Source organism: Indicator indicator, chromosome 26 (assembly GCF_027791375.1).
Source record: "Indicator indicator isolate 239-I01 chromosome 26, UM_Iind_1.1, whole genome shotgun sequence".
NCBI classification, from domain to species: Eukaryota; Metazoa; Chordata; class Aves; order Piciformes; family Indicatoridae; genus Indicator; species Indicator indicator.
Genome location: NC_072035.1, coordinates 9,375,604 through 9,396,375, shown reverse-complemented (window position 1 = coordinate 9,396,375; position 20,772 = coordinate 9,375,604). Strand labels below are relative to the sequence as shown.

Below are 20,772 nucleotides of genomic sequence, written 5' to 3'. Positions count from 1 at the left end.
GTGTGATTACTGCATAGTATGGCCGTCTGGTGAGGGTTTTGTTTGGCATTTCATGTCTCCTACCTAAAATGGATTAGAACTCTGCACTTTCATGGATTTCCACAGAAACCACAAAACATCAGATGCTGTAGTGAGCTGGCTCTGTCCCCAGCTGCACCCTTTCAGGGAAAACATGAGGAGTTGCCCTTTAAAAATAATTTTTTGCGTGCCATGACTCATATAACCGTCCGTAATAGCCAGAAAGTACAAACGGCCACCGAGTCCTTTCGAGTTATTTGGAGCATGCCAGACACGCGGCCCGATATGGGCGTGGAGGTCAAGTATCTAGGTTAGGCATAGCCTCGGTTGTCCCAGTGTCGAAAACCTAATTGCAATAATTACAGGTAAAACCGCAGCAAGCTGGAGACCCGTCTCCTGACCCCCACCACCAGACCCGTTGAGAGTTCGTTCCCCTGGGCTCCAGGAGGACCAGGCCCCACTCAGCCTAGCCGTGCCGCAGCCGCCGCCACCACCACAGGGGCTGCCGGGAGGCGGCCGCTGTTATTGTTCCGCAGCATGCAAAAGAAGCGCTGCCGGAAGCCAATGAGAACGGCCACCGTTTGTCGCGCAAGCGCGCTGGGGGCGGGGCGGGGCTGACCTCCCCGCCCCCTCGTTTGCCGAGTGCCGGGGCCTCAGCACGCGCGGCCAAGATGGCGGCTGCGGCCGGCGGGGTGTGGGGGCGGCGCAGCGGGCACCGGCGGCTCTGACCGAGCCACCTCTACGGCGCGGCGGGAGGGCGTCTGGAGGCCTTCGCGGGGCAGCGCCAGCCGGTCGGGGAGCAGCTAGAGCCCCCCTCGGGGGGGGGGGGGGGGAGGCGAGAAAGTGTGGGGAGAAGCGCAGAAAGCGGGGGCGCTGCCTTCAGACCCGACCGTGAGGGGTCGGCGCGTGGGGCGTGTGGGGCAGCGCGGGCGGCGGGGGTGAGGGTGGGAGCCGGCCCGGAGGGGCGAGGCAGCCCGCGGCGGGGGAGGGAGAGGGGCCGGTTCGGGCCGAGGAGAGGTTAGCGAGGGCCGACGAGGGCTGAGGCGAGCCGGCCGGGGCTGAGACGAGCCGGCCGGAGGGCAGCGGAAGGCTGGCGCCCTGCGGCGGGCGCTCGCAGGTCAGGAGGCGGCTGCGCCGGTGGCTCCCCGCGTTCCTGGCTCTCGGCTGCTGGGCTCCCCACGCCATGTTCTCGGTGCTCTCGTATGGCAGGCTGGTAGCCCGGGCAGTCCTGGGCGGCCTTTCGCAGACCGACTCCCGTGACTACAGCTTGGTGACAGCCAGCTGTGGCTTTGGCAAAGATTTCCGTAAGGGCATCCTCAAGAAAGGCATGTGCTACGGGGACGACGCCTGCTTCGTGGCCCGGCATCGCACGGCAGATGTGCTGGGTAAGTGCTGGCGGGGCCCGGCTGGGGGGTGCCGAAGTGGCGTTGGCGTCGTGATCTCCCCTTGAGCCGCACATGGCGAAGCGGCTCAGTCTTTGGTCGCAGACAAAGGAGCCGGTTCCGCCTGTAAATGTCAGTATGAGTTCTCTCTTTCTCTTTTTTTTTTTTTTTTGTTTCAAACGAAAGCTTTTGTGCTGTTTGCTCGGCGCACACCTGGCTCAGTCCCCTTTTGGCATGGGTGCTGTGAGTGCCAGGTGTCGGGGCCCAGCCTTGGTACTTCTGCTTGTAGATGCCCGTAAGGCCTAGTGGCTTCGACAGCCAGAGAAACAGCCTGTAGTGCATTTCACTTTAAAACTAACCAAGCCCCATGTATATGTATTGCATTGCTACATAAAGGACCATTGAAACGGACACTTCCTGATTTTAGCTGTGTCCTTGTCAAGTGAAAGGCAAAGTGACATTGAGGCTGGTTTCAAATGTCAAACTTCAGTTTCAGTTATTTGTTCTGCCCTGGTTGCACTCTCTGGTTTGGATTCACATGTGAAATGAATCTTAAGGGTTCAGATTTTAGAAGTAGTGAATAATTACAGGTAATCAATGGAATCTTCAGTTTAGCACCACCGTGGCTTTGGCAATGCTTGACCTTTTTACTGTGCAGCCAAGGTTGAATTTGTGTAACTGATGCTCTGCTAAAGTTAGTTTTTGAGCAAGTGGCAGAACTAAATTTTCACTAACACTTTGACATTAAAAAAAAAAAACAAAAACAAACAAAACCTTCCTCCCTCTGCCCTAATTTATTTATTTATTTATTAAATTTAAAACTGGTGGGATTGCCCTGCAGTGTCTCATGATGTGACAGTGCTTGCCGGTTCTCACTATTTGGTGCTGTCACCATATTTTGGTTGCTGTTTTAATGTAGCTGAGGCATTTTGTCAGGCTAAGTTGGTGCTAGGTAACAATATTGCTCATGTTTCTGAGAGAGCTGTTACCCTAAGGGTGATGCTACGGCTTTCAATGAGACATGACAAACTGGTCAATGCATTTTTAGATACTCTGAAGCATTTCTGTTGTGCATGTTCCAGAGAAACTTTCTTTTCCTGTTGGAATTAACTGCTGGACAGTCTTACTTCAACATGTGACTAAGGCTGGCGGCCTTTAAAGTTCATACTAGGCCAGCACTGATAAATAACTGAGCAATCGGTATTTGCCCTTAAGAGAAATGCAGAATCTGCTTTACTTATAGGTGGACTCTTTGCATGGAGAAAGCGGGTGGATTAGTGCCCATTTAATGATGTTTAGGGGGTTTTGGCCATATTTGGTAATTGCCATATGTGGACCTACAGCTTGTCTTGTTTTTCTGCTGGAGTTGACAGAGAATTGCATTTCTGAGTTGGTCTTTGCGTTGATTTTCATGGCAACTTGCAAACAAACAGAATTGTAACTCCACTTAAGGATAAAACAGCAGTGAAGGCTTCAGATCAGAATGTCTTGAGTACTAAAAAGAAAATAAATAGAAAAGCTGCAGGTTGTTTTTTCTCCCTATAAGGCTCTTTTTATGTTAGTTCTTCATTGCTTTTCAACACCTCCCCCCACCCAAAACCCCATGATCACTCTATGTTCTGCAAGCAGTAACGCTCAGGATGGGTTTTGATGCAGTCTAACTTGATGCTTTCTCATCTGTAGTTCTTAAATTTACAGACAGTAGCTTTCTCCTTGTTTCTGCTACTATGATCATCTCTTGCCTCTCCCTTTCTCAACCAGCCTTTTTACACTGCCACAAAATGAGTTTCAGCACCAGCGTTTTCCTTCCTTCAATTCCTCGTACTTTCACCACAGATCTCATGTTCTGTGCCTATTTTTCAGGACCTTCATAAATTTAGTACTAACTCAATGCCTGCCTAGCTTTTCCTCAACAAATTTCAGGCCTCATTTTTCATTGTTAGTTTAATGAAGAGGCTCAGGTGGTTTTAGCCAAAGTGAACACTGGATGCAGCAGGAGTGCTTTTAGAGAACAGGACATTTCAAGTGTATTACTTAGATTTAGTCTGCCCTGGTAGTTATTGGTGACAAAGCCAGGCCAGATAATTAATATCAAATTCTTTCTTGCCAGTCCTTTCTAACCAATCTATGGGAAGTGTGCTTGTGTAGGATGGATCTGGGTGTGGTGTATCAGTGAAAGAGCTACTCCCAGCAGTTTGGCATGAGTGCTTGGGGATTTTCTTAGGTCAAACAAAAGTTGACAGGCAGTGTATTTACATCAGATACAAAAATTCTAAACACTTCTTTTGTTAGATGTATGCTGTACAGTCTAAAGGCTGAAAATTCAAGTGTCTTCTAACCTGTGCTTGGTTCTAAGGTCATCAGAAAGCTTATGAAGATTCATGTTGTTTCCGGTCCTCCCATAGTTGTTAAAGGCTTGATAAGGCCTCTTATTGGTGTACTTGAGTCCTTTTGTCTCTTATTTTTACTTTTGTCTGGGATGTACCTGTTAAATTTGCACGTTTTTTCCCCATTCTCAGCTCAGGGAGAAACAAGAAGCTCGGAACCAGAGTGTTTCTTCTGGGATCACTCTGAGAAAAGGAAATGGCTTTACTAATGCTAATCTCTAGAGCTTTATGATTCAGGCCAATGTTTCCGTTTTGCTGCTGCTTGTACCATATTGTACTTTTCTGTATGTTCGCTGCCAAGTGTCTTGGTTGGCCAGATCCTCAGAATATTCAAATATCTGCTTGAGACTTTGTAGACTTCACATCTTAAGGTGTGCCTGTGTAACTTTTGAGGACAGAAATACTGGTTTTCAAAGCTGAAAAAAACTCTTCAGAAACTGGCACCACTGGTTTCCCCTCATTAGCATGAGTAGAATTTTTAATGTACAGGGAGCAAAATTTTTAAAATTAACTTGGGCACTTTATTTAAGCATTTCACTTACTTAAGAAAACTAAATATTGAAACTTGTTCATAAGTTTTGAGATGTCTCATGCTGGTGATTGTTCTTTCTGTTGCTGGGATCTGCCTTTTCTTGCTTATTCCTGCCTTATCAGGAATGCCTCCGATGTCTTTGCTAATTTTTTATGGATTTTCCAAGCTGTTGTGTGACTCATTATTGAAACATGACAGCAACCAATGTGCATCCTGTGACAGCATCACTTATACAATGTCTGTACTGGGTATAAGTTTGGGTGTAGCCAGTGTGACTTGACTGGTCTTTCAAACTACTTTTGTCCTCCAGCAGTAGTAGGATCAAAAACTGTCTGGCAGCAGGATGCTGTGTGTCCACTGCAAAGTTAAAATTTGACAACTGTTCCATCTGCTGCAAATCTTGATTTTTGAACTCATTTAGGAGTGGAGGGAAAGTGTTGTGGGGCAGCTACTCTAATCTGAAGGGAATTGCTCTTTATTTCAAAATTGAGTTTGTCAGCAGCCTGTGTAGGAGGTCTTTAAAACTCCCTTGGAATATTATTAGTCTCACTGTCGTCAAGATAAGTTAAGTACAAAACGTAAAAGGATTTGTAGATGAAACGTCAAGGTTGTTCTGGCAACTATAGAGGAGGAAGCGATTCTTACTTTGATGCATGAAGGTCATACAAGACTATGTTAAGTGGTTTATTTGGTATCATATCTACTGAAGAGCTTGTTGTCTTATCACACTGATGGAGACAGGTCTGCTTGCTTCAGAGTAGCCTTTACCTGCTTTGGGAGAACTCAGGATACCTTAGGAGGAGTAGTCAATCATCTGAAAAAAATTGTCTGTGTATGTTAGTTTGTAATAGACCAAATGAAACTTTAACATGGGGGCCTAAGTACTGTCACTTGTGGAGAACCTACAGGTTGAGAAACGTCGCCATTAACATTCGTATTCACTGACAGGACATTCTTATCAATACAGCTTAATCCAAATGTCAGCAGAGCTGCTCTTAAGCAGCATTGAATGTAACCTCTTAGAAATGTGGTGGGTCTCTTTCTGAGAATGAAACTAAAGTCTGGTTATTATTCTTAACCAAAGTTTCTGGAAGAGCACTGCACACAACCTATCCTGATCAGAATTGGCAGTTGAACACTGAAGTAATATCAATACATGTTGAGAGCAGAATTTTCCACTCATACACAGATCTTAGCTTGAACAAAAAGCAGGTTCTGTCAGAAATCACAGAAGGAAATAAGCAGAGCTGGACACAGCACATTAGGTGAGGCATTAATCATACCTGTGTTGCAGGAAATGTTGTGAAGATCTCCTGCTGTTTACTTTAGTTCCTCCACACTATTAATATTGTGAGCCTGAGATTGTTCAGGCTGCAAGTAATTTCAGTACAGCTGGGCTGATGTCTGTCTGCAGTACCTGTCCCTTTTCATCGTCCAAGGGCCTAGTGTCAGCTATGAAAATAAGTTCCATGGTTGCTCAGCACCATCATAGCTTAAATGGTTCTAACTATGTAGAATGCATCGAGTTGGAAGGGCCCCTCGAAGGTGATCCTATCCAGCCCCCCTGCAGTGCACAGGGACATCTTCCAGCTAGAGCAGGAAAACCTTTACAAAACTTTCAGAAATCACTAGTAGTGGTTTTCCTGTAGCTCCTCAAATCCACTGAGCCATTTCTCAGGCTTAAATAAAATAGGTAAGAGATCTACCTGTTAAAAACTTGTTTCAGGAACAACAATGTATTTGTAGTGGGGGAAAAGAAGGGAAAAATAACTGCTTCTTTTTCCTGGAAGCAGATGCACGATTTTTATCTTGTCAGTTTCCTTCTTCCTCCTTCAGTTTGTTCTTCAACATCATCTTTCACTTTGCTTCTTACTTATTGTTCCTTGTCACTTAGCCAGTTACTCTTCCAGCACCCTTATTTTAGAGGTCTACTGTAAGTTATGAAATGTAGTATGAATAAGTAACCTTTCCTTCTGCAGCTGGTTATCTGTCACACACAATCAGCCTTTAGGGATTTGTATTTATCCAGGTTAGTTCTGTGTCGAAACCTGTGTGGGGGATAGACACCATTTGGCTGTAACATTTTGATTGCATACCTGCTGCCTGTGAAGCTGCTCAGAGTTAGTGCTAGATTTGAGCATGTGCCTTGCTTCGGGTGGAGAACCTGTCTGGGTGTGAGATTTATCTCATTACTGATAAAACAAGAAATCAGTTCATCTCAGTTCTGATATGTTGACAAGGTGCTGTATTTCAGACTTGTGTAGTACAGCAGATTGCACTTGGTTAACATTTTAGCCTTTCTTCTCTATTTGATGCTAGATAAATTCAGACACAAATACATTCTTCTGTGAGTAATTTATCTCTACTTTGGGTAAGGATCTCAAGAAATGGTAAGTTCAGTAGGGTGTGTGGAGTGTCTTACAAAGTTAATTGTGGTTCCATGCAAAAGCAATTTCTGCTGGCACCTGTGTGCCTGCCTGGTGCTTCTGTGTCTGATGATTCTTAGCTGATGCAACATTTGAAAATACTCTTATTTCAAGAGATTTTGGGGACAGGGGGATATTTTTGGACTCTGACCAATGGCAGGTTGCCAGCTAACTTCCACTCATAACATTATTTATATGGAGCAGGGTTTGATTATTATAATTTTGTTCTGAACTTCAAGCTTGTTGCATTTATATTTGCTCTGAACTAGGTAGAACATCTGGATGTGGCTTACAGAAGGGTGCAGTGAGAAGCATGTTGCTAGGTCCAGTGCTAGCTGTTCCCTGGGCTTTGCAGTTAACCTCTTAGGTGCAGGCAGTCAAAATTTCACATTTCAACTGGTAGTTTATCCCAAGGTGCTTTTAGCATTTCGAAATACATTTTAACCAGGTTCCTGGTATCTTCAATTGCTCCCTTTCAGTGCTCCAGCAGGAGTCACTTGTGCTTTGGAAACTTCATTAAAACTGTCTCCCAGACCCCTGGCAGATCTTGATACACTGAATCAGGAATTAGAAAGAGCCAGTTATTGGACTGACACATGCAGCAAATATTTAATCTGGCAGTAGTATTTGTGTTTTTTCCCAGCAGCAGGCAACGTAGTGGAGAGTTAACTCCCAATGATTTTGAGAAGTCTCCCTAGGAAAGTTAAATACTTGAGAAGTATTTCTTGTTTTGAAGTAATTTATTGTGAAATTTCCAATTGCGTTATTTATGGTGGTGGTTCATCTTGCCACAGCCATTCCATTGTATCACTGGGATCTTTGGATAATTTCTGCATGGGCTTGAATCGGGAATATCCAAAGAAATATGGTTTCTGTTTTACTGAATGGCTTAGAAGAAATCAAGGATTGTGTACAGTTCCATTTCAGGAGTTCTTCTCAGTTTGTCTCAAATGTCTTGTTATTCTGCTTTTGTAAGATTAAGATTTTAAGTTAAATGGTGGATATTAGAAAACAGTATTTAATGTTTTATGGTGAAATGAGAGAAAATGAAAACTTGAGTAATCATTTTAACTTGAGACAGTAATTATTTTGAATATTTACTTTTTTTTTTTTGTCTTAGATGGAAACAAAAATAATATACTTGAATAGAGCTTGGCTTTATTCCTTAACAGTGATGCTGCTAGTAGAAGCACCTTTGAATTTTCCTTTGGTGACAAAGGAAACACATTAGTACATAAAAAAAGCTTGTCCATTTTTATCAGTTGAGTTTTCAGTTCTTGCCACTTCTGGAGTTTGAAATATCTCACAAATATTTTTGCTCCTAGTTTCCTGTATATCATATATCAAAAAGTTTTTGTAAACTTTATTCTCATTTACATTTCATGTATTTCAGTACTGATTTATTTAGTTTGTTTTTAAATCACACATTCCTTTTCTTTGAAACTGTTCAGTTTGTATTGAGAACGAGGAATGTAAAGACACTATAACCATGCTGCAGATAGGACAGGATAAATAAAGATCTTGGGAAATGTTAAAAATCTTCTTTCAAGGCATAACTGATCTACGGAGGTGTTTTCTGGGAGATAACAGGGCTTCTTGAATGTGCTTTGATGTTGGTGGCAGCAGGAATTGCTGGCTCTGTGCTGAAGCAGGAGGAAGCATTTGCTTGCTCTGGCAGTGTTTTATAAACCATGCTTTGGAAGCCAACAAGGTCGTTTAGCTTAAACTAAGTCTACTGACTTAGCACCTTTTAGAGATACAGGTGGTGGTGTTTAGTGTTTTTTTTGGTCTGTTAGAAAAGAAAAAGACAGGGAAAACCCCCAAACTGTTGCAAAAACCCTACATTGTCCATTTTTTGAAAGGACAAGAAATAGATGGTGGTACCTGAGCTGAAGAGCTGTGGAGGTATTGCATACTGTGGGGTCTACTCGTGACCATGGTGCTCCTCTCGTGACCATGGTGCTCCTCTGCCAGCAGGAACACACAAGTACTATGTTGATTGTTAGGCAGAGAAAGTGTGGTGCAAAGCAAAGGTAGGACCTACTTGTTGGCCATCTAGAGGATGATTGTCTTGGAAGGCCCTTGCAGAATGTACATAAAGCTGTTTATAGCTTGCTGAAAGCAGACAGGAAGAAAGGCAGACAAAGCTGTTTCACGGCTCAAGATAGAGTATGGAGTGTGCTGCCATGATTATGGATTCAGATCTGCCCTGGAGTAAGAAGTGAGCAAAGATCAGGTGGCATGCTCTTATTTTTGCTTTAAAACTTGAAATAGATTTTGGTAATTAACCTTCTCAGGTGCTTGCCATGACAGCTTTCTTGTACTCTGTACTAATGCTGTAGTGTTCCTATAGAAGTATTTCCCAAGACAATAGTGCAAAAATGGTTTGCTGATTGCTTGAGGGGACTCCATATTGTCTGCTGAGCTTGTTTTGTAACCACCTTAGGAGCCAAAATCTTTGGAGTGTACTTGTCCAACATTATTTTCTCCTTGTGTTAACCCTGTTGTCAGCACAGCAGTGCAGCAAACCTAGGTACCTCTGGGTTGCATTCGTCTTAAGAGCCACTCCTCTGGTAACTTCATGTAGAGCAAGTGTCATATCTCAACTGGAGTTTAGTGTCTATTTGAAGTTCTGTATCTACAACTTTTTCTCAATAATCTCTTTGTCTGTGGCAGCAGAAAATGAAGGGTTAATCTAGTATTAACCTGAAGTTGTGGGACCTGTAGAGGATTAGATTAGATTGTTCTTGAAGAAACCAGAAAAGGCATTTCTGAGAATTCTAGGGTGGCTTTTGCAGGAGCTTCTTCCCAGGGTCTGGTCTGAAGTGGTGAATACAGGGATCTACCTTCCTCCAGCATTCTTCTAAGAAAGCCAAGGGGCAAAGCAGGTGTCTGAAAGGTTGTGCACTATTTTTGGGAGAAATCTGATTAATGTTGATAGGCTGTTCAGAATCTGGCTATAACCTCCTGTCAGATTATAGTTCATGCCAAGGTCAGCTCTAAACCTTCCGTCTCAGTTTCAGATGGTGTCCGATGTGAAGGGCGTTTGTAGATGAGGCAAACTTGGTTTTACCTTCTCAGTCAAATTTTTGTGCCTTTGCTAATAGTAGCCTTTTTTTTTTTTTTCCTCTAAGGGGATTGTTGTGCTTCAGCACAGTCTGAGCTCTGAAATTGGTTCTTTGTGTTTTATCGTGAACATCCTATTTTAGCTTTATTACGTCATGGAAACCTGTGCCTGGAATGATTGGTCCTTCACATGCTGAGGATCAAAAAGATTTTGGGCAAAATTTCTAAGAAGAAATAATTCTATTTCATAAATAATACCTTCAGGCAGTCTTTTATCAGTAAGGCCATCTGAGGAAGTTCAAAATATTTCAGCCAAATGGCCAACAGAATAGCATATTTGCTGCTTGTCTCCCCCTGAGCACCCCACCTTTCCCTGTCTGTCTTTGCTTTTTGCCTCAGATTCTTCCCAAGCTGTGGCAGAGCTGTGTCTGATTTTTGTGATATCTAGGTTGTTTTGAATAACTGAATGAAAATTGACTGGATCTTAGTTTTTTTTTTTCTCTTGCTTGGCTGAAGCTGTAAGCAGCAAACTCTTTGAAAGTGGTAGGGCCCAAAATGGTGTTGGTTAGGTGTTTTTTTGAATACACTTTTAAAATGGGAGTTTAGGTTCCACAGAAATGGAGATTACCAAGTAGAAAACATTATCCTTCATAGGAACAAGTAGCTTGAGAAAAAAACTTGGGCTGCTGAATAGTGTGGAAGAGTTTAACTTCTGCATTACCTAATCTTGACAACTTCACATTTAAAACTAATAAAACTTCTTCCTTTTTAATGGGCTAGTCAAAGGTTAATGGGATTGAATCCCCCTCGTCCTACCAAATTCCCCGTTCCTTGTTCTCTGGTGAAGTCAGCCTCCTTGTGGAGTTCTCACCACTAGATTTTGACCTCTTCTTCAGCAATTCAGATGATATTTAGAGGTTTGTATGGGAGCTGACGTCAGAAGTTGTCTTTAATGCTTAAAAAGTTTGTTTTTCTTAATCCAGAATGTGTTTCAAGCAGGTGCTATGTCATACGTTTTAGCTACTGAATATCATAAGTGATGTCAAAACCTAAAAACCTTGTTTTGAAAGCCATTTTGTTTCATCTAACTCTTGTTTTCTGTTTCCTTCTAGGGGTAGCAGATGGCGTTGGTGGCTGGAGAGACTATGGGGTTGACCCTTCTCAGTTCTCAGGGACTCTAATGCGAACTTGTGAACGTTTAGTTAAAGAAGGACGGTTTGTACCAAGCAATCCTGTTGGGATCCTCACCGCAGGTTATTGTGAGCTGCTGCAGAACAAAGTACCTTTGCTTGGTAAGACAGCAAACATCAATAACTGGGATCTCTGTTTGTTGTCTAGACGTGTACTTGGTCAAGGTTGCTTAAATCTGCTGTCAGCTTCTGCAGCAAATTTGCAGGCAGTTAGACCTTAGTTAACCAAAAAAACCAGGAATGTAGTTGCTGTAACATCCTTAATTTCTCTTGTACTTTTAAAAACTTGATTCAGAAGTGCAGGAAATATTTACGTGTGTGTGTAATATATATATATATATATATATATAAAATGCAAACACAAAAGGGTGGTAATTCACCAGTGGTTGCAGGGAGCTTGCAAAATGAGCTCTGCACGCTCTGGCATGTGTGCTCCTGCTCTGTTATGTACGTATAAATAACTGTTCTCTGTTGAAAACTTGGTTGTGGCTTAAGCTCTGCAAGCAAAAATACTTTCTGACGATAACTGGATGCAGTTCTGTTCCTTCCTGCCTTACTGCTCCTCTTGCCTTTTATGTCCAATAAACTCCAAACTGAACTGGTTGACTTCAGCAGTTTATATCACTGCTACTGTGTATTATTTTTATAATTCTGTGAGGGGAATTCATTACAGGTTTTTTGTTTTGGTTTTTGAGTGTTTTTGGAAGGAAGCTGAATATTCTGTCAGACTTGATTTTTAGGCAGGGCACCTAGCTGCCTTGGGAATGGTGAGCAGGTAGAGGGGCAAGGTTTGGCCTCAGTTGCCAACCTTGCTAACAGAAGACTTTTCTGAAGGGCATGTGACCTCTTAGGCACCAAGAAAGTGTTGCCCTGTGTGATATGCATGCTTCTCACCTGACCTTAAGCTTCTGTGCCAGAAGAGTGCTGTGTAAGCTATATTTAACTTGTCTGCTGAGCTTGGGAACAGATGTTCTCACATTATATGCCTAAAGAATAGGTTCAAACCTCAGAAGTGACCTTAAGTCTCACTAAAATAGCTGTAGTCAGTAATTACATTAGGATTCTGTGTGGTTAGTGGTGCTTATTTGTGTAAAGCAGATGAGGCTGTAAGTGATCTACAAAGTGGGCCACTGATGAGAGCTCTTCCAAGGGCTCTGCAGAGGGAGGCAGCCCTGCTTGGCTTGACCTTTCCAGTTCTGAAAAGCAGCGTATGCTGAGTCACAAGATCTGCATTCCACACATGGCCTCCTGGTTACACTCTGCTAATAGAGTTAGAATTTGAAACTAATGATCCTCAGTGTTTCTCCTTTAACCAAGAACAGTATTTTTAGAAGGAGAAATAAAACTCTGGAATTGCCACAACAGAGCAATTCACTTTATTTTTAAAATAAAGTGAAAGGAGAGGACTTTATTAAGGAGGATTCATTAGGCAATACCTTTTCCTTGCTGTTGTGTTTTAAGTCTCTTTAAGTACATCAGAATTGAATCTAGCCAGTATTTTAAAATAGAATTGAAATGGGAGAAAACTGTGCCACTTGTTGTCTAAACACTGTTCTTGAGTGGCAGAACAATCTTGGATACTGCCACATCAAATCTGAGGATTTCCTAAGATACTGCTTTGACTTGTCATTCAGTGAGAGTGGAGAAGGTCCTATGCATCTATTAGCAAAGAAGTGAAGTGCAAATATGTCACAGGGAACTCCCTGTACTGGAAAGGGAAACATCTGGAAGAGGTGATGTCCCAAGCCAGCTGGACTGGCACTAGCAAGCCTGGTTGTAAGCGTAGCTATGGCAAGCTTGTGGTTTGTCCAGTGTATAGCTCTTCTTGGAAAACCTTCCATTGGAAGGACACTAGGATAGAAGATGAACCAGCCAGTGATATGGGGGCTTAGGTTGGAGGTAGATGTGAGGTAATGCTTTAGCTTTATTTCACATTCTTCAAAGGAGGAAATGAAAGGAATGACAGTTCTTTTAGGTGGCTATGCTGTCCTGTCTGCAGAAAGTGATGGCTGTTTGCTGTGAAGGACATAGTCTGTGGATGGGTATCTTTGCAGTACAATTAGTTCTGTGGCTTGCAACCAAGCACAGTTGGTGGCTCCTTCCCAGTGAATGACCCAAGAATTCCTCAATGCCCTCAAGCATGGCTGGGATAGTTCTGAGCATGGTTGACAAGTAGACATTTTTCTGTCCTGTCCTTCTTTGACCTGGAACTGTATTTGTCTCTGAAACATGTTTTCTTTAAAGTTGTAAAGTTATATCCTGAAGACATGACAGGATTTATTATTATTTTAAACATGAAGGTAGCTCCACAGACCCACACTAGAGGGAAAAGCATTTTAATTTTCTGACAAGAGTCACACATTAACACCTAATACTTAATTGCAAGCAGTTCTTTACTTGGTGTGGTTTATTTATAGCTGGTGAGTGAAACTGTATGGAGAGCACCTAGCATTGTATGGATGCTGCTAGAATTCTATTATCTCCATGATTTAGGAATTTCAGTATTTTATGTGAGTTCTGTCAATCCAGTCCTATAGCAGAATGTGCTGACATATGGTGGGATGGAAAACTGTAAATAAAGTGGAACAAACCAGGTGTTTGTCAGCATAATGTGTTTACCAAAATCAAAGCAGAAAAAGTAAGTTCTGCACAAAAAATCATAGTTTGTGTTGTAGGGATTTCTAGCATTTTGCTGGTTTTAGCATGTATTAATTTTGGCATTATTGAGTATTTTCACTTCTCTTGTAAGTTGTGGTGAATATGTGACTAATTGGAGTACAATCAAATCAGTGAAAGAACAAGCGTTTTCTGCAGGGCTAACTCAGTTACTGTTCTGTCTGCAGGAAGCAGCACAGCATGTATAGTTGTTCTGGACAGAACAAGTCACCGTTTACATACAGCAAACTTGGGAGATTCTGGATTTTTGGTGGTCAGGGGAGGAGAAGTAGTCCATCGATCTGATGAGCAGCAGCATTACTTCAACACTCCGTTCCAACTGTCAATAGCTCCACCAGAAGCAGAAGGAGTTGTCTTAAGTGACAGGTAAGATGTGAGAGAAGCTTAATTTTTTAATCTGTAGATGTGATCAGCTCCCAGTAGGTCCCAGACAAAGGATCCTATACCTGCCTCCTCCCTTGTCTTGAGGTAACGTGAACATTTCTCTCTTTGTACTGAAACGTTGTGTGCTGTTGCACAGGCAGCATTTCTGAGCTGATTGGGCTAATGATTTTTCATCCATTCCCATAGTCTGTGGTGTGCACCAGGCATGTTCCAACCCATGGAAAGCTGCTGCTCAGTAAAGCTGCTGTAAAACAAGACTGCAGCTGGTATATGTGTTGATCACCCTGTATGGTCTCACCACCAGCTTTCGTTCCCAGTCCCTGTCTGTGCTCTCTTGAGACTGGTCTGGAGTACGCTAATTTAGATATCTTGGCAGTGAGGTAGCAAGCACTTGAAGAATAGAGCAGAGGGACATGTGACTGTAACTCGTGTTTCCCACAGCATATTGTATTTGACCAAAACCAGCAAAAAAAAAACCTTTGGCGGAACACCAAGCTGGGAATGAGAGTATTGGAAAAGGACAATCTGTTCACAGCAATGAGCTGCTTCAAAGGCAGACTTGTACTTGTGTCTTGCGTACTAAGAATGTCAGACCAAGCTATCATCCAACTTGTGAAGGCTTACCAGTAATGGAAAATTCATTTAAAAGTTGAAGAAAAAATCAGCTTTCAAATATGGATTAAAATACAGCTCTGAAGCAAAGGCTATACATAGATAAAGTGATAGGCCTCTTCGGAGTGCAGGAAGGTGATAGAGATGTCCTCAGAGTGGCCAGGCTACACAGGGAATCCAATAGGCATTGTAAGGTTTTGATACAAGGCTTGGACTCAATGAGCTTAAGGATCTCTTCCAACATAAGTGATTCTAGGAAATACAAGGGCTGGTGCAGTCAAGGTTATAACTTCAGTGCCAAAATAGCTTTTTGAAAACTTTGGTTACGTCGTTGAAACTCCTGACCTTTCATGCATGTGGTTTTCTTACTAGATCATCAGACTCCATCGAGGAAGCTAGGGAAGAACTCAGAAATTAGAACACTAAAATAATACAACCTATTTATTAGACTAAAATTAAATGATTGTTTGAAATTCCAGAGCTGTAAAAAATCTAATTTTTTCTGAGATTGTGTTATCTCTGGGAAGGCAACAAACAAAAAGCACAAGGTGAATTGATAATGGCCAGGAGAAGTCAGGAAAGCAAAGTCATCTGAGTCATCACTTAATGAGGAAAGCACAAGATAAATGAGCTCCCACACTTCAATTCTGAATCATGATTATAGCTCTCTGGCTAGTTTCTGCGCTCTTCTTGACGTTAATTAGTACTCATCTGTGCTGTCTAAAGGCTTCTCCAGTACCTTTTTTTTTTTTCCATTGGTTGTCCCAGTTAGACGTTCAGTTTAGCTATATATGGGCATAGGCATTCAGGAATCTTCACTCTCTTAACCTTCCTGAAGCTATAGATCAGTTGAGCAGAGCAGCTGTGCATAGCCAAATGGCCTGAGTTGGAAGGGACCTTAAAGATCATCTAGTTCCAGTTCCCCTGCCATGGGCAGGGACACCTCCTATTACACCAGGTTGCTCAAGGCTTTGATGCAGTGGTTCTTCCTGTTTAAAGACCCTTGAAGAATCTACAAATGAAAGGTTTGTTGTTACACTGCTCCTGAGAGTCAGGTCTTGCAGCAATATTCGTGACCAAAATAGAGATTTTTTTTTTTTTAAATACTTTTTTTTTACTCCCTTGGTATTGTGTAATGGGTTAGACATGAATAGACCCAAGAGGCCATGGTCTCCTGGTGGTGGTTTCCGGATGTGTTTCATATTCCATTGCATTATAGGCAGTGATTCAGAATCCTGAAGTATTTTGACCATTGCTGTCCTGAATTGTCCTTCCAGTGCAGCAACAGCTGGAACAGTACATGTTTGCAGCCACCCTTCTGTGGTAGCTTTCTTGACAAACCACCCTGGTGCAAAAGCTCCAGTTAATGATTAGTTCTTTCTTTTACACTACAACACATAACTGTAGTGAAGGACAAAGGCTGTTGATGTGCTAGTTTGACATTGCTGGGTGTCTTGGTGAACTGGAGTTTGGTTCTTTAACACATTTGTCGTCTTCACAGCCCTGATGCTGCTGATAGTACTTCTTTTGATGTCCAACTTGGAGACATTATCTTGACTGCGACAGACGGACTGTTTGACAACATGCCTGACTACATGATTCTGCAGGAGTTAAAAAAGCTCAAGGTGAGTGTGTGCGTTCTGAATCTCTCACATCTTTTGCCCTGCTTATCCCTTGTAGCTATCCCTTTTTATACATGTAAATTCTGTGTTCTATACAAAAACCCACCACAAAGTGCTGTTGTTCACGGGCTTTTCAGTTAATACCAGACATAAAAGCGATGCTGGCTGTCTCCTGGGTCTGCAGCCAGGCTGAATCCAGAAGCAGCAGCTTGGACATAAATTCCCATAGCAGCATCTGGTCCCATGTCACTAACTAGTGATGGAGAGGGGGAAATGTTCAATAGCACCCTTGGCCAGCTGCTCACACATTGTGTTTATCTGTTCTTGGCAGGTTGTGGTTTATATACATGAAAATGCATCATTGTCTCAGGAGTTGTTTGATGGAGGGAGCTACACACTTAAAAATATTCAGAAGCTTTTCTAGAGGATTGTAACCCGGCAATTCTAAAGTAGCATGGGTCGTGTTTGCTTGAAAATCTTTAATGTTCTGTAAAACAGATTTTCTGGCAACTTTTCCCAGTTAGTGACCACAAATGTTCTTTCTAAATAGTAGAAGTGCATTAAAATACTTTAATTGGGATGGGAACGTTTAGCTTAAGGCTATTTACTTTACAGAAAGGAAAGTATACTTAGGGTATATCAATATGTATAACCTTCTTGAGGAAATGAGTTTATGAAATGCAAATAAGGTTAACACACAGAATTATAGTGTGGTTTAAAAGAATTTTGTCTGCTCTTATCCTGCAGCTACAAAAAGGTGGTGTCAGACAGGGAATGGGTCCTTGGAGACACAATGTCTGAGAGGCCTCTGCCCATCAGGCAGTCTCTGGTGTTTCCCCCTCCCTGCAGTCCCCACTGCCCCTCTGCCCTCATGAGATACTCAGGTCTGAAATTGAGCAGCTGTGCTGTGAAATGGAAAATGTGAGCACAGCCTGTCCCAGGGGCTTTAATCCGGTTAGCAAAGGTACTGACTGCACTGAAGACCATTGACTCGCTGTCAGGGGTCGGAGGGCCTGGTGGCCTGTTGGCTGGCCAGTGCGATGTCATGCTATGGCCAGGTCCTACCCCTGCCTGCTGTGCTCCCCCTTCCCTTTGCTGTGCAGAGGTGAGGTTACTGGGTGAACACTGGAAGTGGAATTCCCTTGTGGAAGAACGTTGAGCTCCACCTTTTGGCGTGCTTGGGAAAGGCACTGAAGGTCCCCGGGAGGTTCAGCCAAAGTTAATCATGTAACTGCCTGCGAACTCCCAAAACCTCGAGGAAGACTCTTGCGCTGATAGGGCCTTTTAAAATCGTTACAAACAAGGAGCAGTGGCTGGTTGTCATGTCCTGTTGGCTTGAGTAAGAAAAGCCTTGGAGTAAAGCAGCAGAGTTGCTGAAACAGAATTTTTAAAAGGCACTGAAAAGGCAGTTAGTAGAAAGTTTGTGTGTTCAGTAAATGTTTTCTCATCTAATTTTTAAAGTGCCCCTTCTTCCCACATGTGCTCGTGTCAATTTGGGTAAAAGGGTCAGAGAAGTAAAACTTGTGATACAAGGTAAAGCACAATTACTTAAGCAGAGCCTGCTGCGAGGGAAGGCTGCTTCTGTCAGTGGGATCTGTTAGGGAGCTGTCAAATTTCCTGCTTCCCTGAAATGAGACTGTTCAGGCTATTTGTAGTATTAGTCTTCTGAGTTTCTAAATTGTACAGATCCTCCAAAACCAAGTCTTGTAGCTCCTGGTAGGGAGTAGAGGTCTGGACTTCACCTGAGGATTTGCAGTTCTAACCCAAACTTAAACCTCCCAAAATGTCGTGGAGGGTTCCCTTTGGAAAAGGTGCCAACTAGTGCTCTCATCTGAGAGAGGGGTCTGGCAGTTGGGAGTCTCTAAAAATGACAAACAGCAGCAAAACAACTACCAGATGACTTTCTTACAAGAATAAACTTTTTCCTCATCAATTTAGAACTCCAACTATGAGAGTATACAGCAGACTGCCAGAAGCATTGCTGAGCAAGCTCACGAGTTGGCATATGATCCCACTTACATGTCGCCATTTGCACAGTTTGCATGTGACAATGGATTGAACGTGAGAGGTAAGGGTTGTTTTTTTTTTTTCTCCCCCACCCACTGCTGCTATCTTTGAGAAATCTCAAGCAAAGTGAAGTTCTGTCGTTCCAAAATCTGATAGGAAAACAGAGTGTTAAGGGCTGGGGTTGGCAGGAGAGCACCAAGGTTTGGCAGGGACCCCAGCTCCTGACATGAGTCAGCCCAGGCCCCACTGCTTAGAAGCTTCCCATGGGGAAGCAGCTGGAATGCTGAGAGTGCAGCACTCTGGCTTTCCATTGGACTTTTTTATCTAGTATGTACACTTCTGCCCCAGGAATCCTGCCTGGCACAAGCTGTCTGGGTGCTTGGGGAAACTGCTTGTCTTGTTCCTTGGAGCTAGTTTTGTGGGTAGGGGGGGTTGGGTTTTGGTTTTATTTTAAGGTTTTCCATTGTTGGTGCTTTGTAGCCCAGATTCTGACCACTCTTTGGTGGTTTGGGTTTTTTGGGGGTTGAAATTTTTGAGCATTGTATCGTTAGTATCCCCCTCCTGACCTCTCCATTGGTTCTACTTCCTGTGCTCCAGGAAGACAGTAACACCTGGCAGAGTTCAGAGCCCTATCAAACATCTTGCTTTTTCTCTTCTTTTTTTTTTTTCCTCTTTAAATATAATTCTGGTGAAGATGTTCTCATTATCTATTGGGAGAGTGGGATTTTCTGCAATACTCTTAAGCATCTCTCCTTGGGCTAGAGCCACTGTCTATAAAGCTTAGGCTCATTGTGGTTACAAAGCTCAGTCATTCTGCAGTGATGCTGCAGAACTGAGCCCATAACAAAAAAAACTCTTCCCTGAGCCATTTCTCCAGGATCTGAGTATGCTGCTCTGGCTGTGGAGGTTTGAAAAGTAACTGCTAAAAATGTTCAGTAGGTTTTAGGAAGATGCAGTAATGTAGTGCTGGAGAAGATGACAAAGAGGTATTTGATTTACAGTCGGAATTCCTGAGGAGCTTGTACCAAAGCAGTGGCAGGCTTTGGTACATTTGTTCAATAAATAAGTAGTCTGTCAGAACACAGAGCAGAAAGCTTTGCTGGCTTGGAGCATTCGAGGTTTTGCCCTCCTTTTAGCAGCTTGTGATCTCCTGTAGCTGAGGAGGGCACTCATTGGCTGTGTTCAACATTACTGCTCCCTACAGCTGCATTTTGGAAAGCAGGTGGAGGGAGCAGAGTTCTTATCTATGCAAATCAGCTTTGGAATATTGAAACTGCCTTTTTCAAGAGCTTTCCATGAGGGAATGATCAGACGATGAGCTGCTGTGGCTGGATTTGATGAATTGGTTTTACTTCTCTTTCCTTACAGGGGGAAAACCAGATGACATCACCGTCCTTCTTTCTATTGTAGCCGAGTACACAGACTGACCTGCCCGCGTGTTGGCTCCTGACGTTCCGTTGTCCCTGAGCTCCCAGCCTCACGCGCACGGTTTCCTGCTGGCAGGATCGCTTTCTTCCTTCGCAGCCGATCTCAGCAGCCAGTTCTCGAGCTCGTTGCCTGTCCTCAGACACAACTGACGTCCTTGTTCAGAACCACTCTCGTAGTACACTGGTCTTTGTCTGCCAGCAAGAGATAAAGAAGCTCAAGGCTTGAAGCATGTCTTTCAGAGCTTAGTCGTTGCTGTTAAGAGGGGGAGGATCAATCCCACATTGTTTCTGCCTTTGAGAGGTGACTTTGAAAGGAGTAGAATTGGGTTATCATCTTTCAAACTAGATTCAATAGCTACAACCTCTGCAAGAGGGCATATTACTCTATTTACTCGAAACGCTCACTGTTTGTTAGGGGGTATGTTGCAGACCACAGTTCCATAAGCGTAGTCTCGTTACAGTGATAGCTGAGGTTTCGTGTTTCCAAGCTCCAATTTTCAGGAGATTTCTAACTGCTGTAAACATTCTGCTCTTGCCATCCATGGTGTCAGCCTAAGAGCCTTTTCTAGTATGGAATTCCAAACCAACATAGTTTAAGTTAGGTGGATGCAGATGTGTTTTGTGATTTTTTTTTTTTTTTTTTTTTCCCCCCCCAGGTGCTTAACTGTGATCTTAAAAGTTCTGCAGATCATTCGTCCACAATAGGCCTGGTATCTGGATGTTTTGGCTGTGGATAAATTATTATTTTTTTATTTTTAAACAAAAATTAAAACTCAGTCTCCAAAAGCTGAGCTGGCCAAAGCTTGGGGCCGTTTAGCATTTTAACCCCTCTTGCCAGTGTGGGGTGACATGGCATCAATGCTGCTGTGGGAGGTTGCACAAAGAACAGCTCATCCTCAACTCTTGAGCATCTTTGCTTTGGGTAGGTAATTCTGCTGTTAACGAACCCTAGTTGGTGTTAATAATTGCCATTCCCACTGTGGTAGAACAGAATATGCTGCACCAGCATAGGTCCAGTCGATCCTTATCTGACTCCCAAACAA

The 20,772-nt window shown here is 43.1% G+C and overlaps 1 protein-coding gene across 1 annotated transcript; it reads left to right on the top strand.

The window, feature by feature from the left end:
- The first annotated feature begins 1,183 nt into the window (after nt 1-1,183).
- PPTC7 (protein phosphatase targeting COQ7) lies at nt 1,184-20,335 on the top strand. The gene is made up of 6 exons (XM_054392700.1): nt 1,184-1,403; nt 10,924-11,103; nt 13,845-14,043; nt 16,175-16,298; nt 18,234-18,363; nt 19,671-20,335. The coding sequence occupies exons 1-6, from the start codon at nt 1,202-1,204 to the stop codon at nt 19,727-19,729; spliced, it is 894 nt and encodes a 297-aa protein (XP_054248675.1). The 5' UTR covers nt 1,184-1,201; the 3' UTR covers nt 19,730-20,335.
- Nucleotides 20,336-20,772: the final 437 nt, after the last annotated feature.